This window comes from Carlito syrichta, unplaced genomic scaffold (genome assembly GCF_000164805.1).
Source record: "Carlito syrichta isolate Samal-C Ts95f unplaced genomic scaffold, Tarsius_syrichta-2.0.1 Scaffold316281, whole genome shotgun sequence".
NCBI lineage: Eukaryota > Metazoa > Chordata > Mammalia > Primates > Tarsiidae > Carlito > Carlito syrichta.
In genome coordinates, this window is record NW_007260377.1 from 2,386,506 (window position 1) to 2,407,153 (window position 20,648).

Genomic DNA, 20,648 nt, shown 5'->3' on the forward strand with positions numbered 1-20,648 from the left:
TCTAGGCAGGATGAATAGTTCAGTTGTTTTCCTTTGTTTTCCATGTTGAGAAGACAGTGTTCTGAGTTGGGTGACCAACAGTGCTAGAATTCACACAGTGGGATACCAGAGATGTCAGAGCCCTGTGGAGAAGACAGAATTTCACTGAAAGACAATACTCAAGAGATATTCAGTACTTTCCTAGAAGACTTTGCCTAAATACTGACCAATGCAAGCATATACAAGGCCATAGAGACAACCATTGGAATTCTGAGAAGTATTGAATTGTTAGTGTAGCTAAGTTAATCCTAACCAAAAAGCTGTTCCCTAACTTACCTAACACAGCTTAAAAGTGAGTTCAAATAAATATTTTTTTCAAGTAACTGAATAGTGTCTCTGAAAAGACCAAACATGTTTAAAGAAATGCATGCACACTCAAAATGTATAAATTGCAGTGTCTTGCATAAAATAAAAAAATTATGAGATATACAAGGTGCACAAAAATATAACCCATAATAAGGAAAAGTAGATTGATGAATAGACACAAATGCTTAATTACATAGATGATAGTAGGATGGTTAGTAGACAGGGACATTATCCTATCAATGACTTACATGTAATGCACATGTACTGGGAGATACAGAAAGCACAAGCACTATAAGGAGAGAAATGGATGATATAAAACAGATCACATCAAAATTCTAGAGATTTAAAACACAAAGTGTCTGAGGAAAAAATACATTAGAGGGGATTAACAGCTTGTATATCGCAGAAGAAAAGATGAATGAAATCAAGACATAACAATATATTGCAATGAGACAGAGACAGGGGAAAAAATGTAAACTTTGAGTCATCTTGTGTCTTTTCCATGCTGAGTAAAGGCTCAGAAAGGGACTCTTATTTGTCCCAATAGAGCAAGAAAGATACAGAAGTAATGTTCCCGAAATATTTTGGGTGTCTTCATACTGTGTTTTTCCACCATAGAATGACTAATGGGGATTTATATAAAAACATACTGAAGAACAAGTGCAATGATTATTGTCAACATTTTTAATGTGTACTATGTGTCAGGCATTTTTATAAGCATATCATACAATGTTATTGTAATTATGGTACTATTTCCTGTTAGGTACCCTGCTTCTTGCTTTAACAACAACCAAAAAAACCTCACTCGTCTATAATTTGAACTAGATTATCACACTGCCTAGATAATGGGTACTAATTACATCACTGATTATAACTATATTTATTATGTACCTAGCAAGGAGCTTGCCTAATCTTGCTTAACTCCTCACCAGATGCAAGTAAAAGCAACCAGTGCTAAATATTGTGTATTAGTCCACTTGTACTGTCATAATGCTGCAAAATAAATACCATCAAATTCTCTTTGACTTTCAATAAAAAAATGTATGGTTGCGTAAGTAGATGATAGCAGCATGCTTTAGATTTGAATTTAGGTGCTGCTCTGTTCCACATATTCTTTTGATTCAGGAAACAGGTTGCAGGAAACGATTAGATCTGGGGTGTGATGCTTGAAAATTTCCATGATAAGACAGAAAAATGATAAAATGTAAAAGGTAATTTTAAAACAAGAACAAAGACCAGATAATAGTATAACAAAATCTTGTATATGTGTGTACATATCCCAGTTTTAATGGTTACCAGTGCTTGGCCATTCCAATTCTAATATTATTAATGTCACACTTTATCTCTTTTTGAATAGGGAATGCTGATCTGTTTTCTAATAAGGAATGCAATCATCTGTAATTTTGGACTTAAAGAAAGTTGATCCATATGACAGAAAACTTCCTCAAAGCCTTGAAACAATGCAGTTAGCACCTAGTAGTGGTTACTTACATTACTTCAGAGCAGTATGATTTAATTACATATCAATATTCAGGCAGTGAGTTTGATTATGTGGTATAAATCATCACAATACATCTGTCCATGGTATAACACGTTGGATAGACATTTTTATAATATAATTTGTTTCATTATTTCAGATCTCTGTTCTGTATTCTCACTGTTGTGTGACTAAAGGTAAATTTTACATCAAGATAATATGTAATTTTTAGATCTGAGTATCTTCTTGGTTTTTTTAGTAATTCTTATTTTCCTTCTTTACCATTATGAAGGCTATACATTCAGAAAAATCTGGGATCTAAAGTCATCCTATTATTCCTGGTGTCTTAGCCTTGGAGAAAACAATTAAATTCTCTATGACTTTAATCAGTGAGATTTTTCAAGTCTTGGCTTTCTACTCTAGCCCCATACTTATGTCTTTAGTTTACATGTCCTGAATTTTTGAAACAGTGCTGATATCAAATATCCTATTTTGTTATCTTTGGATTCAGTTAAATTACACACATACTTAAACAAACAAAAAAAATTGTTAATCAGAGTAACCAACAATTATGCCAAAATTAGGCCAGAATTTTGGTCAATCAGACTACACACACATTCTCCTTATTTCAATTTCCCTTATTGGAGCTCCAATAACAGTGAAAGACCATAATGAGTAATAGTGATATCATAGACATGAAGTCATGTGAAGTGTTTTATCATTTATTGTAATAAGTTTCTTCTCCTGTAGTAATCCTTTGTACTATCTGTAATTTTGTCTTTTGCTGAATAACTTACATATCATCCATGGACAAATAGTATAAATAATTTGGATGTGGTTCATGAGACGAAAAGTCTAACAGAAAAAAAAAATTGCTATTAAGTAGAGGATAGGAAAGTTAAGGTTTCACTTTGAGATAGAAGATATATGTACACTGCTTTGGGAAATCACACTGAAATGTATAGTTGTATAAAACATATATTGCTTAGATCATGATATCAGATGCTTTATGCCAGACTATCAACTACTTAACAGATGCTAAGATCTTTACAAATATTTCCTCATTAGACTACCTAGGAATTCTATGACATCTGTTATACAGAAAAAAGAAACTAAAGTACATTAAATAATTAACCCTAGGTCTTGGAGCTTATAGGTGGCACAGGTAGGATATAAACTACCCAGTTTTGTTCTACAGTCTTAACTGACATTATAGGGTCTTAACTGCCATTAATAGGGTCTTAACTGTCATGCCCTATTAAAGTAGACAGTACACACAGGCAGTGCTATAAATATTCTGAAAAACCAGCATTTTGACAATTTCCAGTTAGAGCGCACCTTGTCCCATTTTTGTAAAATAAAAATCTCTAAAAGTTTTACTCTACTTGTGGCTTTATTACTATACCAATTGAATTTTAAATATTACCTTTAAAGCACAAAATATATCATATGGGATAGAATGTATACAGATTATTAAAATATGGGTACTTATAGTAAAATATAAATGTGTAGAGACATAGTATAATTTTAGATACATTTGAGAATCTACTAATATTGATTGTATTTTCTTCCACGGGATCTGTGTCAGAGTCCCCTAAATATTTGTTTCTTCTGTTCTTTCATCACCACTTCCCATCCAATCATTCACAGAACACTGTTAATTCCACCTCTAAATGTTTCTGGGATCCACTCACTTCTCTTCATCTTCACTACCACTGCCTTTCCTAGTATGGTATCAGTGTAGTGTGTTTCTAGTGGGTTTCCCTGCCCCTCTGTCTTTGTCTGATCAGGCTTCTATAACAAAATATTATAAAGTAAGCGGCTTATAAGCAATATAAATTCATTTCTATAGTTCTAGAGACTGGAAGTCCAGGATCAAGACAGTGGTAGAATAGATTCGCAGTCCCCTCGAGGCTCACTTTCTCACAGATGGTGTTTTCTTGCTGTGTACTTACTTGGTGGAATGGGCTAACTAACTCTCTGTGGTCTCTTTTTATTAGGCACTAATCTCATCATTAGAGCTTTATCCTAATGATGCAATCAACAACAGAAGGCCCTCACCTCCTAATACCATCACCTTGGGATTTAGCATTTCAATTCATGAATTTTGAGGGGACACAAACATTCAGACAGTAATGCCCCCTCTAATTTATTCTTCATCCTGCAGCAGGAGTTATCTTTTCTTTTTTTTTAAATCAGTACTTTTTATTATAATATTGTGGGGTACAGTTAAGGGTTAGGTATACAAATATGCTTCGTTCAGGCACTCTTGTTGATAAGAGGTGTCTCCCCGTCCCCAGACAGATATTTACTACCGTTAATCCCATCTCCCTCCCCCCCCCATAGTTTCCCACCACTGTCAGTCATTTTCTTATAGTATTATGTTGGATGTTCAAGGTCCACTATATGAGTTAGAAAATGTGATACTCAGATCTTTGTTTCTGTGAGAGATCACTCAGTATTATAGACTCTAGTTCCATCCAGGTTATTGCAAAATTCATGATTCTGTTCTTTTTTATGGCTGCGTAGTATTCCATCGTGTATACATACCACATTTTTTTAATTCAGTCCTCTTTTGATGAACAGTATGGTTGCTTCCAGGTTCTTGCTATTGTGAACAATGCTGTGATAAACATATGTGTGCGGGTATCTTTTTTATAGAGTGATTTGAGTTCTTCAGGGTATATTCCCAGGAGGGGGATTGCAGGGTCATATGGGAAGTCAATATTTAGAGCTTTTAGGAATCGCCATACTGTTTTCCACAGAGGTTGCACTAGTTTGCACTCCCACCAACAGGAGTTATCTTTTCAAATCACAAATGCAGCCTCCTCCTCTGCCTAAACCCTTTCATGTCCTCTTCTGATGGTTTATAAAACATCTAAATGTGTTCCATTAGCTTTTTAAAATTGTTATTAAAATGCAATTCACACATCCTACAATTCACCCATTAATCTGTAAATTATCTTTTATTCTTAGAATGGTTTAACCAGCAATACAACTTTAGAGGGTTTTTCTCACCTCTTTTGGCCATCACTCCCCGATCTTCTCACTACCACATCCCATTCCCCTCCCAGCCCTAGGCAACCATTACTGTACTTCTTGTGACTATAGATTCCCCTATTCTGGAAATTTCAAGTAAATAAAATCATTCAACATTTGTCCTTTGCTTTGTCCTATACTATTTTCACTTAACATAATATTTTCAAGGTTCGTCCATCTTGAAGCATGTGTAAATACTTTATTCTTTTTAATGCCAAATAATATTTCCTTTTATGGGTAGACTAGTAAATGACATTTGGGTTGTTTTCATTTTTCTGGCTTTATTAATAAGGTTGTTATAAGATTTATGTACTAGTTTTTGTGCAGACATACATCATCATTTTTCTTGGGAAGGTAATTGCTGAGTTATGGGAGCTCTGTGTTTAACATTTTCTGTCAGACTTTTTTAATCTGCACCATTTAACATTCCCATTCACAGTGTGTCAGGGTCCCAGTTTCTCCACATCCTGGCCAACACTTGTTATTACCTGTCTTTTTTATTGTAGCCACTCCTGTGGGTGTGAAGTGTCCTTGCAGCTTTGACTGCATTTCCCTGATGGCTACTGATGTTGAGTGTCTTCTCATGTTCTTATTGGTCTTTCCTTGGTTTTTGAAGCTTTTTATCATAGTCTTATGTATTCCTTTAACTCCCTGTTATCTTACCTCTCCACCTCATTTTAAACTTGGCAGCTCCAGTGAGCTTTTTCATCTCTCTGAATATACAATTGTTTTCCCTCAAGTCCCACTGCCTTCCTACTTTTTCTCTTTTTTACTTGGCCAGGGCTAACTTTGTGGGTTGCAACCTAAGCACAGGCCCCCACACAAAAAGGAGTCCAAGTCTGAATTAATGTGTTGCTGTCTTCATCTTGAAATGTGTAATATTTTAAAACAGAAAACCCCACATTTTATTTTACAATATGTTCTGAAAATCATATAGCCAGTCCCTTGCCTGGCTAATCATTATTGCCTATCCTTCAGTTAAGACAGAAATACCTGTAAGAAACTCTTCCTCACTTCTGTAGACTGAACTAGGTTTTCTTTCTGTATTTCATCTATACCAGCATGTATTGTAATTTGTCATTTTTTTCCACTAAACCCTATGACTTGAGAGACCAAAGGCTTTGACTTTCTTATTCATTTCTCTATTTTTAATAGATAAAAATAGACATGATAATTTATTAAATTCTATTAAAGCATCAAATATAGTGCTTAAAACATTTTATTAGCATTTTTGGTGTTTGAAAACTTCATTTTAAATGGGATGTTTTAAAAACAAACATTATGAAAACTACTAGCAAAATAAATGCATTGAGTAAGTAAAAGTGCCCACTTTGGGATTTGATTGCATGCATTTCTTTATCCCCAGAACCCATCATATGTGTCATATAGCTATGGGACATATGCAGTTGGTTGTTCAGCCTTAGAGCTGTGAGTCAGATGGTGAGCTGTATATCAAAAGTAATCCAGAACATGAACTCCAGGACCAGACAACATGACATCCAGCTGCTATCACTTGTAAGCTACAGGACCTGGCCAAGTTAATATTTCCATGCCCAAATCTCATTGTCTTAAAATGGAGATGATTTTAGTCCCAAGCTTGTAGTAGTATCATTGCAATTAAGCAAACTAGTAAACATAAAGAATTTAGAATATGGTCTAACAAGTATAATTCATCATATGTGTTACTTGTTACAATTATTATACGCGATTTCTATATATTGAATAAAGTATTAACTGTTTATGCAAAGAAAATAAAATGGCACTAGAAACTACTAAGAAATTACTTAGGATGTTTTATTATACATATTTCTCATTATGGTCCCATTTACACTGAACGGGTAATTGTATAAGAGATCAATTCAAGAAATAAAAATATAAAGAAAATTAGAAATTTGCGAGTAAACACTGAGAAAAGATAATTCATGCTCATAGTAAATACAAGAATCTTATAAAGAGGGAAATAATCTTTTTGTTAAAAATTGTGATATGACTGTAGAAATTTTTCAACTTAATACGACAATAAAACAACTTTGAGAAGTTAGTTTGGATAAACTCATGGTAATAACATTTGAAGAATGTTAGTTTTCTTGCTTACATATTTAGCAGTTATGCCATTGTCCTTACCTCCAAGTATTTGAAATTGATTCTACTTGACATTGAATAGAGAAATAATGCCATTAGAAATGAGGCAAATGGAAAATACAATGCAAGTGTGCAAAACTGTTTGCACACTTTTTGTGCTTTTGCATTTGTCTTGGGTTCTTGTGGTCCCTACTTACCTGTCTAATGTCAGGAAAGCCACATGTTCTTACCTTCTGTGCCTCTGCTTGCTTCTTGCACTTCTTTCATATGTCCTCTTGGGGCATCTGCCTGGAATTCTCTCCTTAACAAAATACCTCTTTTACCATTTTCAGATCTTGATCCACTTTGGTTTTTCAGGGAACACACCTCTGACTCTACCCCATCCCTCTGTTTACTCATCCTCAAAATGAATGTGGTCTTTTTACATGATGCTTTTTACATTTATTTGTATTTAATTGTAAAATTAACGTCTGTCTTCTCTGTTAAACTTGAATGCCTCTAAGGGGAGAAATTATCCCATTTCACTCAGCACTGTATCCCCAGTGCCTGACTGCTTATTGTAGAATAAATGTACAAATACATACATACACACACACACACACACACACACACACACACACACACACACACACACACAAACATACACCCCAATGCAAAACAATTGTAGAGTAGCTAAGTGACATGATCCATACTTCTCTCAAAAGACTAAAAGGGTTAATAACCCTCAAAATGTCAATAGGCCATTTCAAATCTGCCATGTACATTTGGTTTCTAAATTTGGCAATAAATGTCTAGTCAGGTAAGGTCATAAAAATAACCTGTATACATGACACTATAATAATTTCAATTGTCTGACTATTAAAATTATTAACAAAAACTTATTTGTAACTAAAGACAAGAAGATGGTTATCACAAGGTTATTGATTAATAGATTTTTGAAAAGCCAGTAAATTCTAAAAATAACCATATTATAAAAATATTGAAATACCATTTAAATAAACAGTTCTCACAGTGACCTTCCAGAAAGGCAAAGAATATAAGATCAATTTTCAGAGAGTGCATTTCTGAAAGGGGTTGGAATAATAATGTATAGTCAGACACTTTGCTTTCTAATCATCTTACTTAATTCAATGATAGAATCTGGAAATACTAGATAGACAGCTAAAATGACCATTAACCTGTCACAGTCAAATATCAGATGTCTTAACCGAATCTTCAGTAGGTGTTGAATCAAAGCCAAGATATAAATGAATTTTCTTTTAGGTATGTGTAATGCCTTCTTGTAGCACAAAGAGACACATGTCCTTTAGAATGTCAGATATGAGAAAAAATAACTTTGGTCTTCTAGTGCAAATATTTGAGTCAAATGCACATCATCATCATTAAAGAGCCAGTGTTAGGTCTGAAAATGACTTATACTTTCCCAAAGAATTGCACACTTTCCCAAAGTTACTATTTTTCCAAGATTTCTGTTAATAATTTCAGATGCATTGATGATAACTTGTAAATACCAGTGTTTTTATTAGTAACATGTTGATATTTATACATACTGATACTTTTACACAAATACAAACCATATCATATAGAACAGGTAGTAAGAAGAGAACATGTTTATGTTTAAGGAAAAAATATAACTTAAAATTTGCTTTTCAATCCTGTGAAAGAATAATACTTTCCTTAAAAAAATGAAGAATTTGTTTTATGTTATTAATAATGTATCAATTTCCTACATTCTGATAAAGATAATTAAGTGCAGATTTGAAGTCCATAGTAAACAATAGCCAAAAAATTACCATATCTTTACTCAGTTACATTTATAAAAATATTAGAATATAATATTTCTGTCCAGGTGACTTTTATATGAAGTATCATAAAAATTTTCTCACATTTGTACACCTCTAATATCACCCAACAAGATGAAATCTGATATTTCAATAAGACTTTTAGTAAAAAAAAAAATGTGTCCCAAGAAAAGTATGTAGTCCAAAGATGTTATAGTTATTACCTAGACAATCAGAGACTATTTTGAACATAAATGCTGATAAATTTAAAAATAGACAGTTGAATCTTGCCCTATATATACAGAAGAGAAAAAAGATTTGAGACAGGTTTGTGAAGGGTACTTATGGACAGGAAAAGAGCTTCAGGGTAGTACAAGTAACTCAAAATAATTGGAATTGACGGCATCCAAATTGTAAAGTGTGCTTGGAGAGAAAGGTAGTACCAGATGAGAAGTCCTTAAATGTCAGGCTGAGTGACTGGGGTTTTATTTGGAGGGCAATGCAATGTTATTTATGATTATAGAGCCAGAGGATGTGAAATCTTCATAAAATTGTTATGAGAATTTTAAAAGTTTGCTTTTTTAAAAACTATGTATTTTTAGACATACAAGATATACTCTCTCCAGCTAGAATATTTATTTGCCAGATTAAAGTAGAAACTAATCTTGTATGTTTGGTCATGATATGCACAGACAAGCATAAAATCTTTCTTTTTCCTTAATCGATATAAACAGAGCCCAGACGGCCGTATTGAAGTTAAAGGGCAGCATGGAAGCTCATCACTGCATATTAAAGATGTGAAGTTGTCAGATTCAGGGAGATATGACTGTGAAGCTGCAAGTAGAATTGGAGGGCACCAAAAGAGCATGTACCTTGATATTGAATGTAAGTTATCTTCTTTTTCATGTTTCCTAAATAATTGTGTCTGCTTTGAAAAATGTGAATTTTAAAGGAAAATCAAAATGCCTGTGTACTTCATGTTTCAGTATTTAATGTATAGCGTCAGAGGGATTGTAGCAACTGAAAATCAGTTATTGGAGACATCTAGTGGATGTTATGGGGCATTTCACAGTGCTGTGTATTTCGTAATCTTGATACTGTTTGTCCTGAAAAGAGTGACTTTTGGGGGTATGTGCAACATTTAACGCAACGCACAGTATCAACTGAAGTATATTAGTTATCAGTAATTGGTCAACATCTCCTTAGATTTTTATCTGTTTCTTTGTAGTATTTATGCTTCTGTGTCTCAGATATGCAGTGAGTGTTTTCATTTCCTCTTCAGGTTCTGTTAAACTATTTCACATGTTCACAAGATATGAAACAGTATTTTAAATGAAGTGAAATTTATAAGTGCCTATATCTTATCAGAATAGTGTTTATCATCTGTCTCGAAGAGAGGACTATGACAAGGACAGTTTTTAGAATAAGCAAAAACATTTTCATAACTGAGATTTGGAAAGTGGGAGGACTAGTGTAAATCAGGGCTTCACAAATCACCTTAAGTCACTGAATGGAATTTTAAAATAATTTGGTATACGCGTTATTTAAAAAGGAATAAGTTTAATATTATTTTCAATAAATATTTATGAATCATCAATGTTGGAGGCTCTCTAATGCTTGAAAGGACAGAACTGTTCTTAGTGGAATGTATGACTCTTATTAACAAAACATTTCTATTGGAGCATTTCTAGTACATTAATATTGATAGAATGTAACAGTAAGTGTGAAACAAGATGCATTGTTTTTATTATTGTAAATGCCTTTACAAAGAAAATATATTCTCAAAAATAATAAATAATCCATATTATTGTGCATGTTTATGGAATGTACTTATCAAGAGATTCATGGAAAGACCAGTTAAAAATTCTTTTTAAAAAGGATTATGAAAGATAATCAACAATAAGAATTGAAGAAATAAACTCAGTAATTTGTGATGAATTCTGCTAACGTTAGGCAACTTCCAAGAGAGTCATTTGATTTCCATCACATGTTCTAAAAAAAAAGCAAACAAAAAGGTGCTGATATTATTGAGAAAACGCAAGGGAGGAAGTGATGCCTATAACTTATCTTGCCATTTTTTTCTTCATGCTTTTTATATTGTTATAAGTATATTTCTTTTTCAGGTCAACAACATTATTAGCAAATAATAAACACTTCTTAAAATTTCAACATATTTGATTATATTTTGTAATTTTAAATTTGTATACTTAAACCAAAATTTACTTTAGGATTTTTATTTTCTTTAATATGAATCTAAATGAGCAAAATCTTAAGAGTGTAAAGATATGATCTGTATTGGAACTTCCCAAACATTTTGTAGGAAAAATCCCTAGAATACTCCTGGCCTCTTCCAACTGTCCTAAAAAAAAAAAAAAAAAAATTGCTAGGCAACATATTTTCTTAATGGAGCAATACTTAAGGCTTTTTATCTTTGTATTTTGTAAATATTTAAAAACATATTTGGTATATAATAGCATTATTAAAATATTTTTGTCCTTCTTTATGACTGCATAATATCTCAGAAACAAAGAACAGAGTAACATATGTTCTTACTCATAAGCGGAACTTGAACAATTATAATACTGTAAGAAAGGGATTGGCAGTAGTGGGAAACTGTCAGAGGAGGTGGGGTGGGATTGGCAGTTGAGGGAAACTGTTAGGGGAGGGAGGGGCATTACTTATTAACAAGGGTACCTACATAATCAACGTTTGTATACCTAACCCTGAATTGTACCCCACATCTTTATAATAAAAAAATTGAAAAAAAAGAGAAATATTTGTTGCAAGTATTCAGAAAAGTGGAGGTTATGAAGGATGAGCATTGTTGATATTTCCCAAAAATAGTAAGGCAGAGTGGCTCATACAAATACTTAATAGCATGACCTGCATTCCTAGGACCACAGTTTTCCTATGTTATAAAACAAGAAGATGGATGGAGGAGATTCTTGAGGCCTCTTCATACTCAAACATTTAAAAATATTTGTACTCAAGTATGTAAGAAGGAGGACCCCCCCAAACCCGGAATTTATTTATAAAAAAGTGTGCATTTATTCTTACATGCTTAAATTTCAGTCACTTTCAAAGCACTCTCCGTTTGATGCAATACACCTATCGAGATGTTTTTCCTACTGCTCAAAACAATTTTTGATCTCATTAATTTCGATGCCTTTTAGTACTTCTGCTATTTTTTTTTTTTTTGAGGACTTTTTTTCATCCAGAGAAACAAGAAAAAAGTCACTCCAGCGCAAGATCAGGTGAATAGGAAGGGTGGGGCATGGAGTCACGTGGTTTTTGATAAAAAACTGTTGAACACTCAGCGAGGTGTGGGCAGATGTGCTTGTAAATCACTCACCAGAATAGGGACCAAAGCATTGAAAGACTCTCCAAAAAAAAAAAAAAATTCACTGAAGCTGAGTACAGCCTCTCACAACACTGGTTGGTACACTGATGCTCATGGGTTTCTGGAACATTTAACTAGCAGGGGAAGCGTGTACTACAAGAGGCCTACACTCAAAAAAAAAAATTCCAGTTTTATTTGGGTCCACTCATACACGTTTGTCCAAGATGCTCGGCATCCTGTGTATTTTTCTCCATGCATGACAGGATAGATATTAATATAAAATAAATAAAAACCTGATATGTAATTTCTATTATTTATATTGTAAAACTACATTGAAAAAAATTTTAACTACTAGGTCTACCTTAAGATTTAGGTTTTTTGCTACATGAACATAAATAAAGCATAGCTCCTTCTTTATGAAGACACTAAGATCAACAGAAATTTAATTCAAATTTCAAAGTGATAGATGGAGAAAATATCAATATAATGTGAAGTGCTGATATACAACGTGAGATTTTTAGTTATCATTGGGTTCAGCTAGGTAGAAAATGATAAAATAGACAAACAATTGTATATTGTAGTATGAATTATTTACTCTTGTGTTCTTCTAATAACATGAATACTTTAATACAAAAAGTATTTTGGATACTCTATTTTTCAAGTACAGATTTCTAACAAAGTACACGGATACATTCTTTCTTTGCAAATTTAAATATAGCTTATATTTCTGCTTAGTCTGAGACAAACGGTTAGACTAAAGCTCACTAGAAAATGATGTAGTTTCTCCTATTTAAACAGGACAAAAGATCTTGTTTTGTAAAATAATATTTTGAGAATTCTTTCAACATTCTGAGAGATTATTGTTTGTTGCAACGGTGTTGGTTAGATTCTGACTAGGTAAACATATTTTCATAACAGTACATTTATTTTTCCTGGTATTTGACCATTATTTTAGAATAACGACATTCTCTTTAACTAGACATTGATAATTTTCCACATATATTGCTGAACATGAATTTGATGACTTTTAAAACACTTGATTATTTTTCCTTTTTTTCAAAATAAAATATTTAAATTTATTCTACTTAAGTGGAAATGCTTAGAAAAATATCCTCTGTTTTAAGATGTCATTGAAGTATAATGAAGTAAAATTAAAAACTCATATATAAAGTGTAAACTGTGATAAGTTTTGACATATTTATAAACCCACAAATCTGTCATAATCATCAAGATAAACATTTCCATCACCCCAAGACTTTTCTCAGGTCATCTTGTAATCTATTCCTTCTATTATATTTATTAATTTGTATATTTATATTATTAATGTTGGTAGAATAATTTTTAGCATTGTAGGAGGTTTAGGTTTTGTACATAATCTAGGCCATATGTGTTTGATACCATTACTAGTAAGGCTAATCACTACAGCGGCCTCGCAGACTGCGAACACTAGAAGTATAATTGGGACTGAGTTGGCTAAGGTGAAGTGAAGATTTAGGATTGTTAGTGAAGTTATAATAAATATTGAGAGTATTATACCTTCTAGACATAGTAGGGAAGATATAAGATGTGAACGATATATTAATATACCTAGGAGGGATGTTAGGAAAGCAAGGAGAAGGTTGATGTATATATATGGCATTCTGGTAATTATGTATTATTCATAGTCTAATGAGTCGAAATTATTTGTTTTTAATTAAACTAATTACCATATTCGGTTCATTCAAGTTCTTTTTGGGTTCATTCGTATGCGAGTCCTAGGGCTAAGATAGAAATTAGAGCTAGGGCTAATCTATTCCTTCTATTATATTTATACCTAGACATCCATTTATCTACTTTTGATTACTATAATTTCATTTATATTTCTAAGAATTTCATATACATGGAATTATGCAGCAATATTTTTATTTTATTGTATTATTTTAAAAATGTATTTACCTTTATTGAGCTATAGTTTACAAATAGAAATTGCATATAGTTATAGTGTACAAATGTGATGCTTTAAAAATTTATTAATAATATTTTGGGTGATGGTTATACTAAGTGTACAAACCCCTTTGCCACTTTATAATGCAGCCATATAACCAAAAACTATTTGTACCCCCTAAAGTTATTGAAATAAAAAGCAAAAGGCAAAAATCAAAATAAATAAATAAAATAAAAACCATCTCTCTTACAAAAATAATTATCATAATAGTTTTATTGACAAATCATAACAATATATATTTATTTGATACAATGTGATGTTTTGATTTATGTGTACAATGCTTAATGATTAAAGCAAACTAATTACTGTATCTATTATCTAGATTATCTATTAAACTTTATGATGAGACATTTGAAATTTACTCTCAGTTATTTTCAAATATACATTATTGACAATAGTCACCCAGTGCAATGGATCTCAAACCCTATTTCTTCTGTCTATACAAACTGTGTACCTTTTTATCAACAATTCCCCTTTCCCTATCAACAGCCTCAGCTAATTCCCATTTTACTCTCTGCCTCTGAGTTCAACTTTATTTGATCTCACTATAAGTGATATCATGAATTGTTTCTCTCTCTGTCTGAGGCTTATTTTACTTGGCGTAGTGTTCTCCAGATTCACCCAATAACACCCCTGTTGTTGAAAATGACAGGATTTCACTCCTTTTAAGTCTGAGTAGTATTCTATTGTGTGTGTGTGTGTGTGTGTGTGTGTGTGTGTGTGTGTGTGTGTGTAGAGAGATAGAGAGAGAGAGAGAGAGAGAGAATGCACATTTTCTTTCTCCATTAATCCATTGATGAACATTTAGGATGATTCCATATATGAGCTGTTGTGACTAATAACTGCAATGAACATGAGAGTGCATATATCTTTACTAGGTGCTGATTTCATTTTCCCTGGTTATATACCCAGAAGAGGGATTATTAGATCATATGGTAGTTATGTTTTCTTAGTTATTTGAGGAGATTTTAGACCATTTTCTATAAGTCTGTACTAATTTACATTTTCAACAGCAGTGTTTCCCTGTATCCTCTTAATATTGTTTATCTCTTAGATTAAGGCCATTCTAACAAGTGTAAAGTGACATCCAATTGTATTTTTACTTTGTATTCCCCTAATGCTTAGTGATGCTAAACATTTTTTAATGTGGCCATTTCTATGTCATCTCTTGAGAAATATTGAGTTACTTTTTCCATTTAAAAATCTGATTATTTGTTTACTTGCTAGTGAGTTGTTAGTGTTGCTTATATATGTTAGATATTACCTTTTTACGAAATGTGATTTGCAAATTTTTTCTCTCATTTCTTTTTTAAAATAAATTATTTTATTTTATTTATTTTCACACAGATTTCCTTTAATTAATAAGCCTCTACTTAATTTTTAATACAATATGATCTATCACATTTCTTTTTTAAAAAATTTTATTATAAAGATGTGGGGCACATTTCAGGGTTAGGTATATAAACATTGATCATGCAGGTACCCTTGTTGATGAGGTATGCCCCTCCCTCCCTAGCAGTTTTCCTCAACTGCCAATTCACTCCTCCCCCCAACAGTTTCCCACAACTGCCAATCACTTTCTTATAGTATTATAATTGTTCACGTTCCATATATGAGTAAGAACACACTCCAAATCCATCCAAGTTGCTGCAAAGTCCATATATTTGTCCTTCTTTATGGCTGCATAATATTCCATTGTGTATATGTACCAGCCCAGCTTTGATGGGCAACACGGTTGGTTCCATGTTTTTGCTATTGTGAATAGAGCTGCAACAAACATACATGTGCAGGTGTCTTTTTTGTAGTATGATTTGAGTTCCTCCAGGTATATTCCCAATAGGAGAATTGCTGGGTCTTATAGAAGGTCAATTTCTAGTTCTTTCAGGAATCGCCACACTTTTTTCCAAAGAGTTTGTTCTAGTTTGCATTCCCACCAGCAGTGTAGAAACATTCTTTTTCTCCACATCCTCACCAGCAACTGTTGTTGTTTGTTTCATTAATGATGGCTATTCTTACAGGGGTTAGGTGGTATCTCAATGTGGTTTTGATTTGCATTCCTCTTATGATGAGTGAGGCTGAGCACTTTTTCAAGTGTCTGTTGGCTGCTGGTATATTTTCTTTTGAGAAGTGTCTATTCATGTCTTTTGCCCACTTTTCAATGGGGCTGTTTGTTTGTTTTTTTCCTTTTGGCACATCTGAGTTCCTTGTAGATCCTTGATGTTAGGCCTTTGTTGGATAAACAGTTGAAAAATATTTTTTTCCCATTCTGTGGGCTGTCTCTCTGCTCTCTTGATGGTTTCTTTTCTTTTGCAGAAGCTCATTAATTTGATGAGGTCCCACTTATCTATTTTATTTCTTAAGATATTGGTCTTATGGTTCTGAATAGGAACCATAATGGTGTCTCCTGCGTTTTCTAAGATTCTTACAGTTTGAGGTTTCACATTTAGGTCTTTGATTCACTTAGAGTTAATTTTTGTGTATGGTGATAGGTAGGGGTCCTCTTTCAATCTTCTGCATGTGGTCAGCCAGTTTTCCCAGCACCATTTACTGAATAGGTTCTCCTCTCCCCAGTGGTTGTTGTTGGAGGCTTTGTCAAAGATGAGTTGATTGAGGAATTGAGACTTTGCTTCCAGAATCTCTATACTGTTCCATTGGTCTGTTCTTATACCAATACCAGGCTGTTTTGCTTACTGTAGCCTTATAGTAAAGATTGAAATCTGGAAGTGTGAAACCTCTTGCTTTGTTTCTTTTGCTAAGGATTGTTTTAGCTATTCGTGGTCATTTATGTTTCCATATGAATTTCTGTATTAAAATTTCCAGACCTGAGAAGAATGATGTTGGCAGCTTAATGGGTGTTGCATTGAATATGTAGATTGCCTTTGGTAGGATGGACTTCATAAGCATGTTGATTCTTCCTATCCATGAGCATGGAATATTTTTCTGTTTGTTTGTGTTTTCTTGAATTTCTTTAAGCAATGTTTTATAATTTTCATTGTAAAAGTCTTTCACTTCTCTGGTAAGGAAGATGCCAAGGTATTTCATTTTTTTTGGTGGCTATTGTGAATGGGATTGTGCTTTTTATTTGGATCTCTGCCTGCTTTTTGTTGGTGTAAAGTAATGTAACTGTGTTTTGCACATTTATTTTGTATCCTGAGACTTTCCCATAGTCCTTTATCAGTGCAAGTAGGTTTTTGACAGATTCTTTTGGATTTTCAAGGTATAGGATTATATCATCAGCAAAGAGGGATAACTTGGCTTCTTCTTTTTCTATTTGGGTACTCCTGATTTCCTTCTCTGGTATAATTGCCTGAGCTAGGACTTCCAACATAATTGAACAAGAAAGGTAAGAGTGGGCAGCCTTGTCTTGTTCCAGTTTTCAGGGGAAATGATTCTAGTTTCTGTCCATTTAGTAATATGTTAGCTGTGGGTTTATTGTAGTTGGCACTTACTATTTTGAGGTATGGTCCTTCTATACCTAGGTGTTTAGGAATTTTTATCAAGAAGGAATGTTGGATTTTATCAAATGCTTTTCCTGTATCTAATGAGATCTCATGTGGTTCTTGTTTTTACATCGCTTGATGTATTTAATGACATTTATGGTCCTGTGAATGTTGAACCAACCGTGCATCTTGGGAAGAAAGCCTACTTGGTCATGGTGGATGATTTTTGAGATGTGTTTTTGGATCCAATTTGCTAGAATCTTGTTGAGGATTTTTGCATCTATGTTCATAAGGGATATGGGCCTGTAGTTCTTTCTTTGTTGGATATTTATTTGGTTTGGGTATCAGTGTATAATGTTAGCTTTGTAAAATGATTTGGGGAGAATTCTTTCTCAATTGCCTGGAACACTTTCATAGGATTGGTATCAGCTCTTCCTTGTACGTTTTGTAGAATTTTGCTGGAAAGTCATCCAGTCCAGGGCTTTTTATTGTAGGTAGTTTTAGTATGACAGAATAAATTTCCTGTGTTGTCATTGATCTATTTAGTATCTCAATGTCTTCTTGTTTTAACCTGAGGAGGTTGTGTGATGTCAAAAAGTCCTCCATTTCATCTGGGTTATCAAGTTTGTTTCCATATAGGTGTACATATTATTCTCTGATAATCCTTTGTATTTCTTTGGGGTCAGTTGTGATTTGATCTTTTGTATTTCTGATTGTGTTTATTTGGGCTTTTTCTCTCTTTTTCTTGGTCATTCTACCTAGGGGCCCATCAATTCTGTTAATTCTTTCAAAGAACCAGCTTTTTGTTTTGTTGATGTTTTCTATGATATTTTTGTCATCTATGTCCCATACTTGGGATCTTATTTTTGTGATTTGGATTCTTCTGCTAAAGTTGAGGTTTTGGTGGTCTTCTCTTTCTAGCTCCCTTAGGTGATTTGTTAGGCTCTCCACTTGTGATCTTCCATTTTCTTGATCAGTGCTCTTAGAGATATAAATTTCCCTCTTAAATCTGATTTCAAGGCATCACAGAGGACTTGGTAAGATGTTTCTTCATTTTCCTTTGTTTCCAGGAATCTTTCAATTTCTTCTTTGATTTCAGTGTTGACCCAGTCATTGTTCAGCATCATGCTGTTTAGTGTCCATGTCTTTGTGGGCTTTGGGGAATTGTTGTTGGTTGGTTTTGATATTTATTTTTATTCTACTGTGGTCTGAGAATGTGCATGGCAAGATTCCAACCTTATGGAATTTGTTTATGCTTAATCTATGGCCAAGGATGTGATCAATCTTGGAGTATGTTCCATGTGGTAATGAGTAGAATGTATATTCTGTGGTTGTTGGGTGGAATAATCTGTAGGTATCCACTAAGTCCATTTGGTCAAGTGTCAAGTTTAGGTTCTGTATCTCCTTGTTGATTTTTTGCCTCGATGATCTATCTAAGGTTGTCATTGGCGTATTTAAGTTTCTTGCTATAAGAGTATTAGAGTCAATATCATTTTTTAGTTTATTTAGTAGTTGTTTTATAAATGCTGGTGCTCCTGTGTTGGGTGCATATTTGTTTAGGATGGATATTTCTTGTTGATGGCTTGAACCTTTTATCATTATGTAGTGTCCTCTTGCATCTTTTGAAATTTTTGATAGCTTAAAGATTGTTTTGCCTGATATTAAGATTGCAATTCTTGCCTTCTTTTGTGATCCATTTGTCTGGAAACTCGTTTTCCAACCTTTAACTGTGAGTCTGTGTGCATCCCTTATAGTGAGATGAGTCTCCTAGATGCAGCAAATAATCGGGTCAAGGTTTCTTATCCAATCCACCATTCTATGTCTTTTCAGTGGTGCATTTAGTCCATTCACATTCAGGCTAATTATTGAAATGTGGGGTTTATCCCAGTCATGAGGTTCTTACAGAGTTGTTGTTGTTCCTGTTTGTTTGTTGTCTTTCCTTTGGTTTTTGGTTTGATTCATGTGTTTTTTCCATCTTTTCCCTGTACTCTTATGAAGAACATTTTCATTCTTTTCTCTTTTTCTTCTGTGTTTAATACTTTCTTAAATGTTTCTTGTAGATGTGGTCTGGAGGCAGCATAAGTCTTAGGGATTGGATATCTGGGGAAAGATTTTAATTATCCCTCACTGATGAAGCTTAACTTGGCTGGGTAGGTTATTCTTGGTTGATATAGTTTATCTTTGAGAACTTTGAAGATTGAGCCTCAAGCTCTCCTAACCTGAAGGGTTTCTGTAGATAAATCTGCTGCTATTCTAATTGGTCTTCCCTGGTAGGTAGTCTGACATTTTTTTCTTGCTGCCTCTAGGATTTTTTCTTTAATACCTACTCTGTTTAGGCAAATTATTGTGTCTGGGAGTTGGTCTTCTCATTTGTTGTCTTGCAGGGGTTCTCTGAATTTCTTGTGTTTGAATTTTTGCATCACTGATGAGATGAAGGAAGTTTTCTTGAATAATTTCATGGAATGCTTGTTCTAGGGTGGTCTCTGTCTCTCTTTCTGCCTCAGGAAGTCCAATTATTCTTAGGTTCGATCTCTTAAAGTAATCATTCACCTCTTGAAGGTTTTGTTCTGTCTTTTTAAGCTTCTTTTCTACGTTTTTGACAGTTTGGGTTATTTCTGTATTTTGGTCTTCAAGTCCTGAGATTCTTTCTTCTTGTCTAATTCTACTTTCCATGCTTATTACTTTGCTATTTATTTCAATCATGCATTCTTTACTGCTGTTATTTCAGTTAGCAGCTCTTTCCTGTTTTCCTCTTGTTTCTCCTCAATTCTTTTTATTCTTTCCATTAATGTCTTGATGTCTGAGTTTGTCATATATGACCATTCTGGGGGCTTTTCATTGTTTGCGTTATGAAGTCTGTTGTCTCAGTGTCTGACCTCCCAGGGGTCTGTGTGAGACCTATATTCTTCTTTTGGTTTTTCTTCATTTGTGTATATTTTCCTTCCCACTTTTCTCTCCCCCACCCACCGTCTTCTTTAATTCTGTTGTTCAGCGGTGGAGGGGTTGCTTTTACTTCTGTTTGTTCAATCTCCTATTCTTCCTTATGTATATCCTCTGGCTTTGTTCAATTTTGGAGCTGGACTGTAGGTTGAGGGCAATCCCTTTTGCAGTTTTGAGAAATAATTGAGGGGGGAGCTGTGATTCAAAATCTATCTGCAGA

The 20,648-nt window shown here is 33.6% G+C and overlaps 1 protein-coding gene across 3 annotated transcripts in view; it reads left to right on the top strand.

The window, feature by feature from the left end:
* NCAM2 (neural cell adhesion molecule 2) overlaps positions 1–20,648 on the top strand; it is a 562,051-nt gene that overhangs the window by 379,885 nt on the left and 161,518 nt on the right. For all 3 annotated transcript variants that reach the window (XM_021706993.1, XM_008074038.2, XM_021706994.1), the window contains one exon: positions 9,459–9,609. In XM_021706993.1, the coding sequence (XP_021562668.1) occupies positions 9,459–9,609 (151 nt within the window). The remainder of the gene's footprint in view (positions 1–9,458; positions 9,610–20,648) is intronic.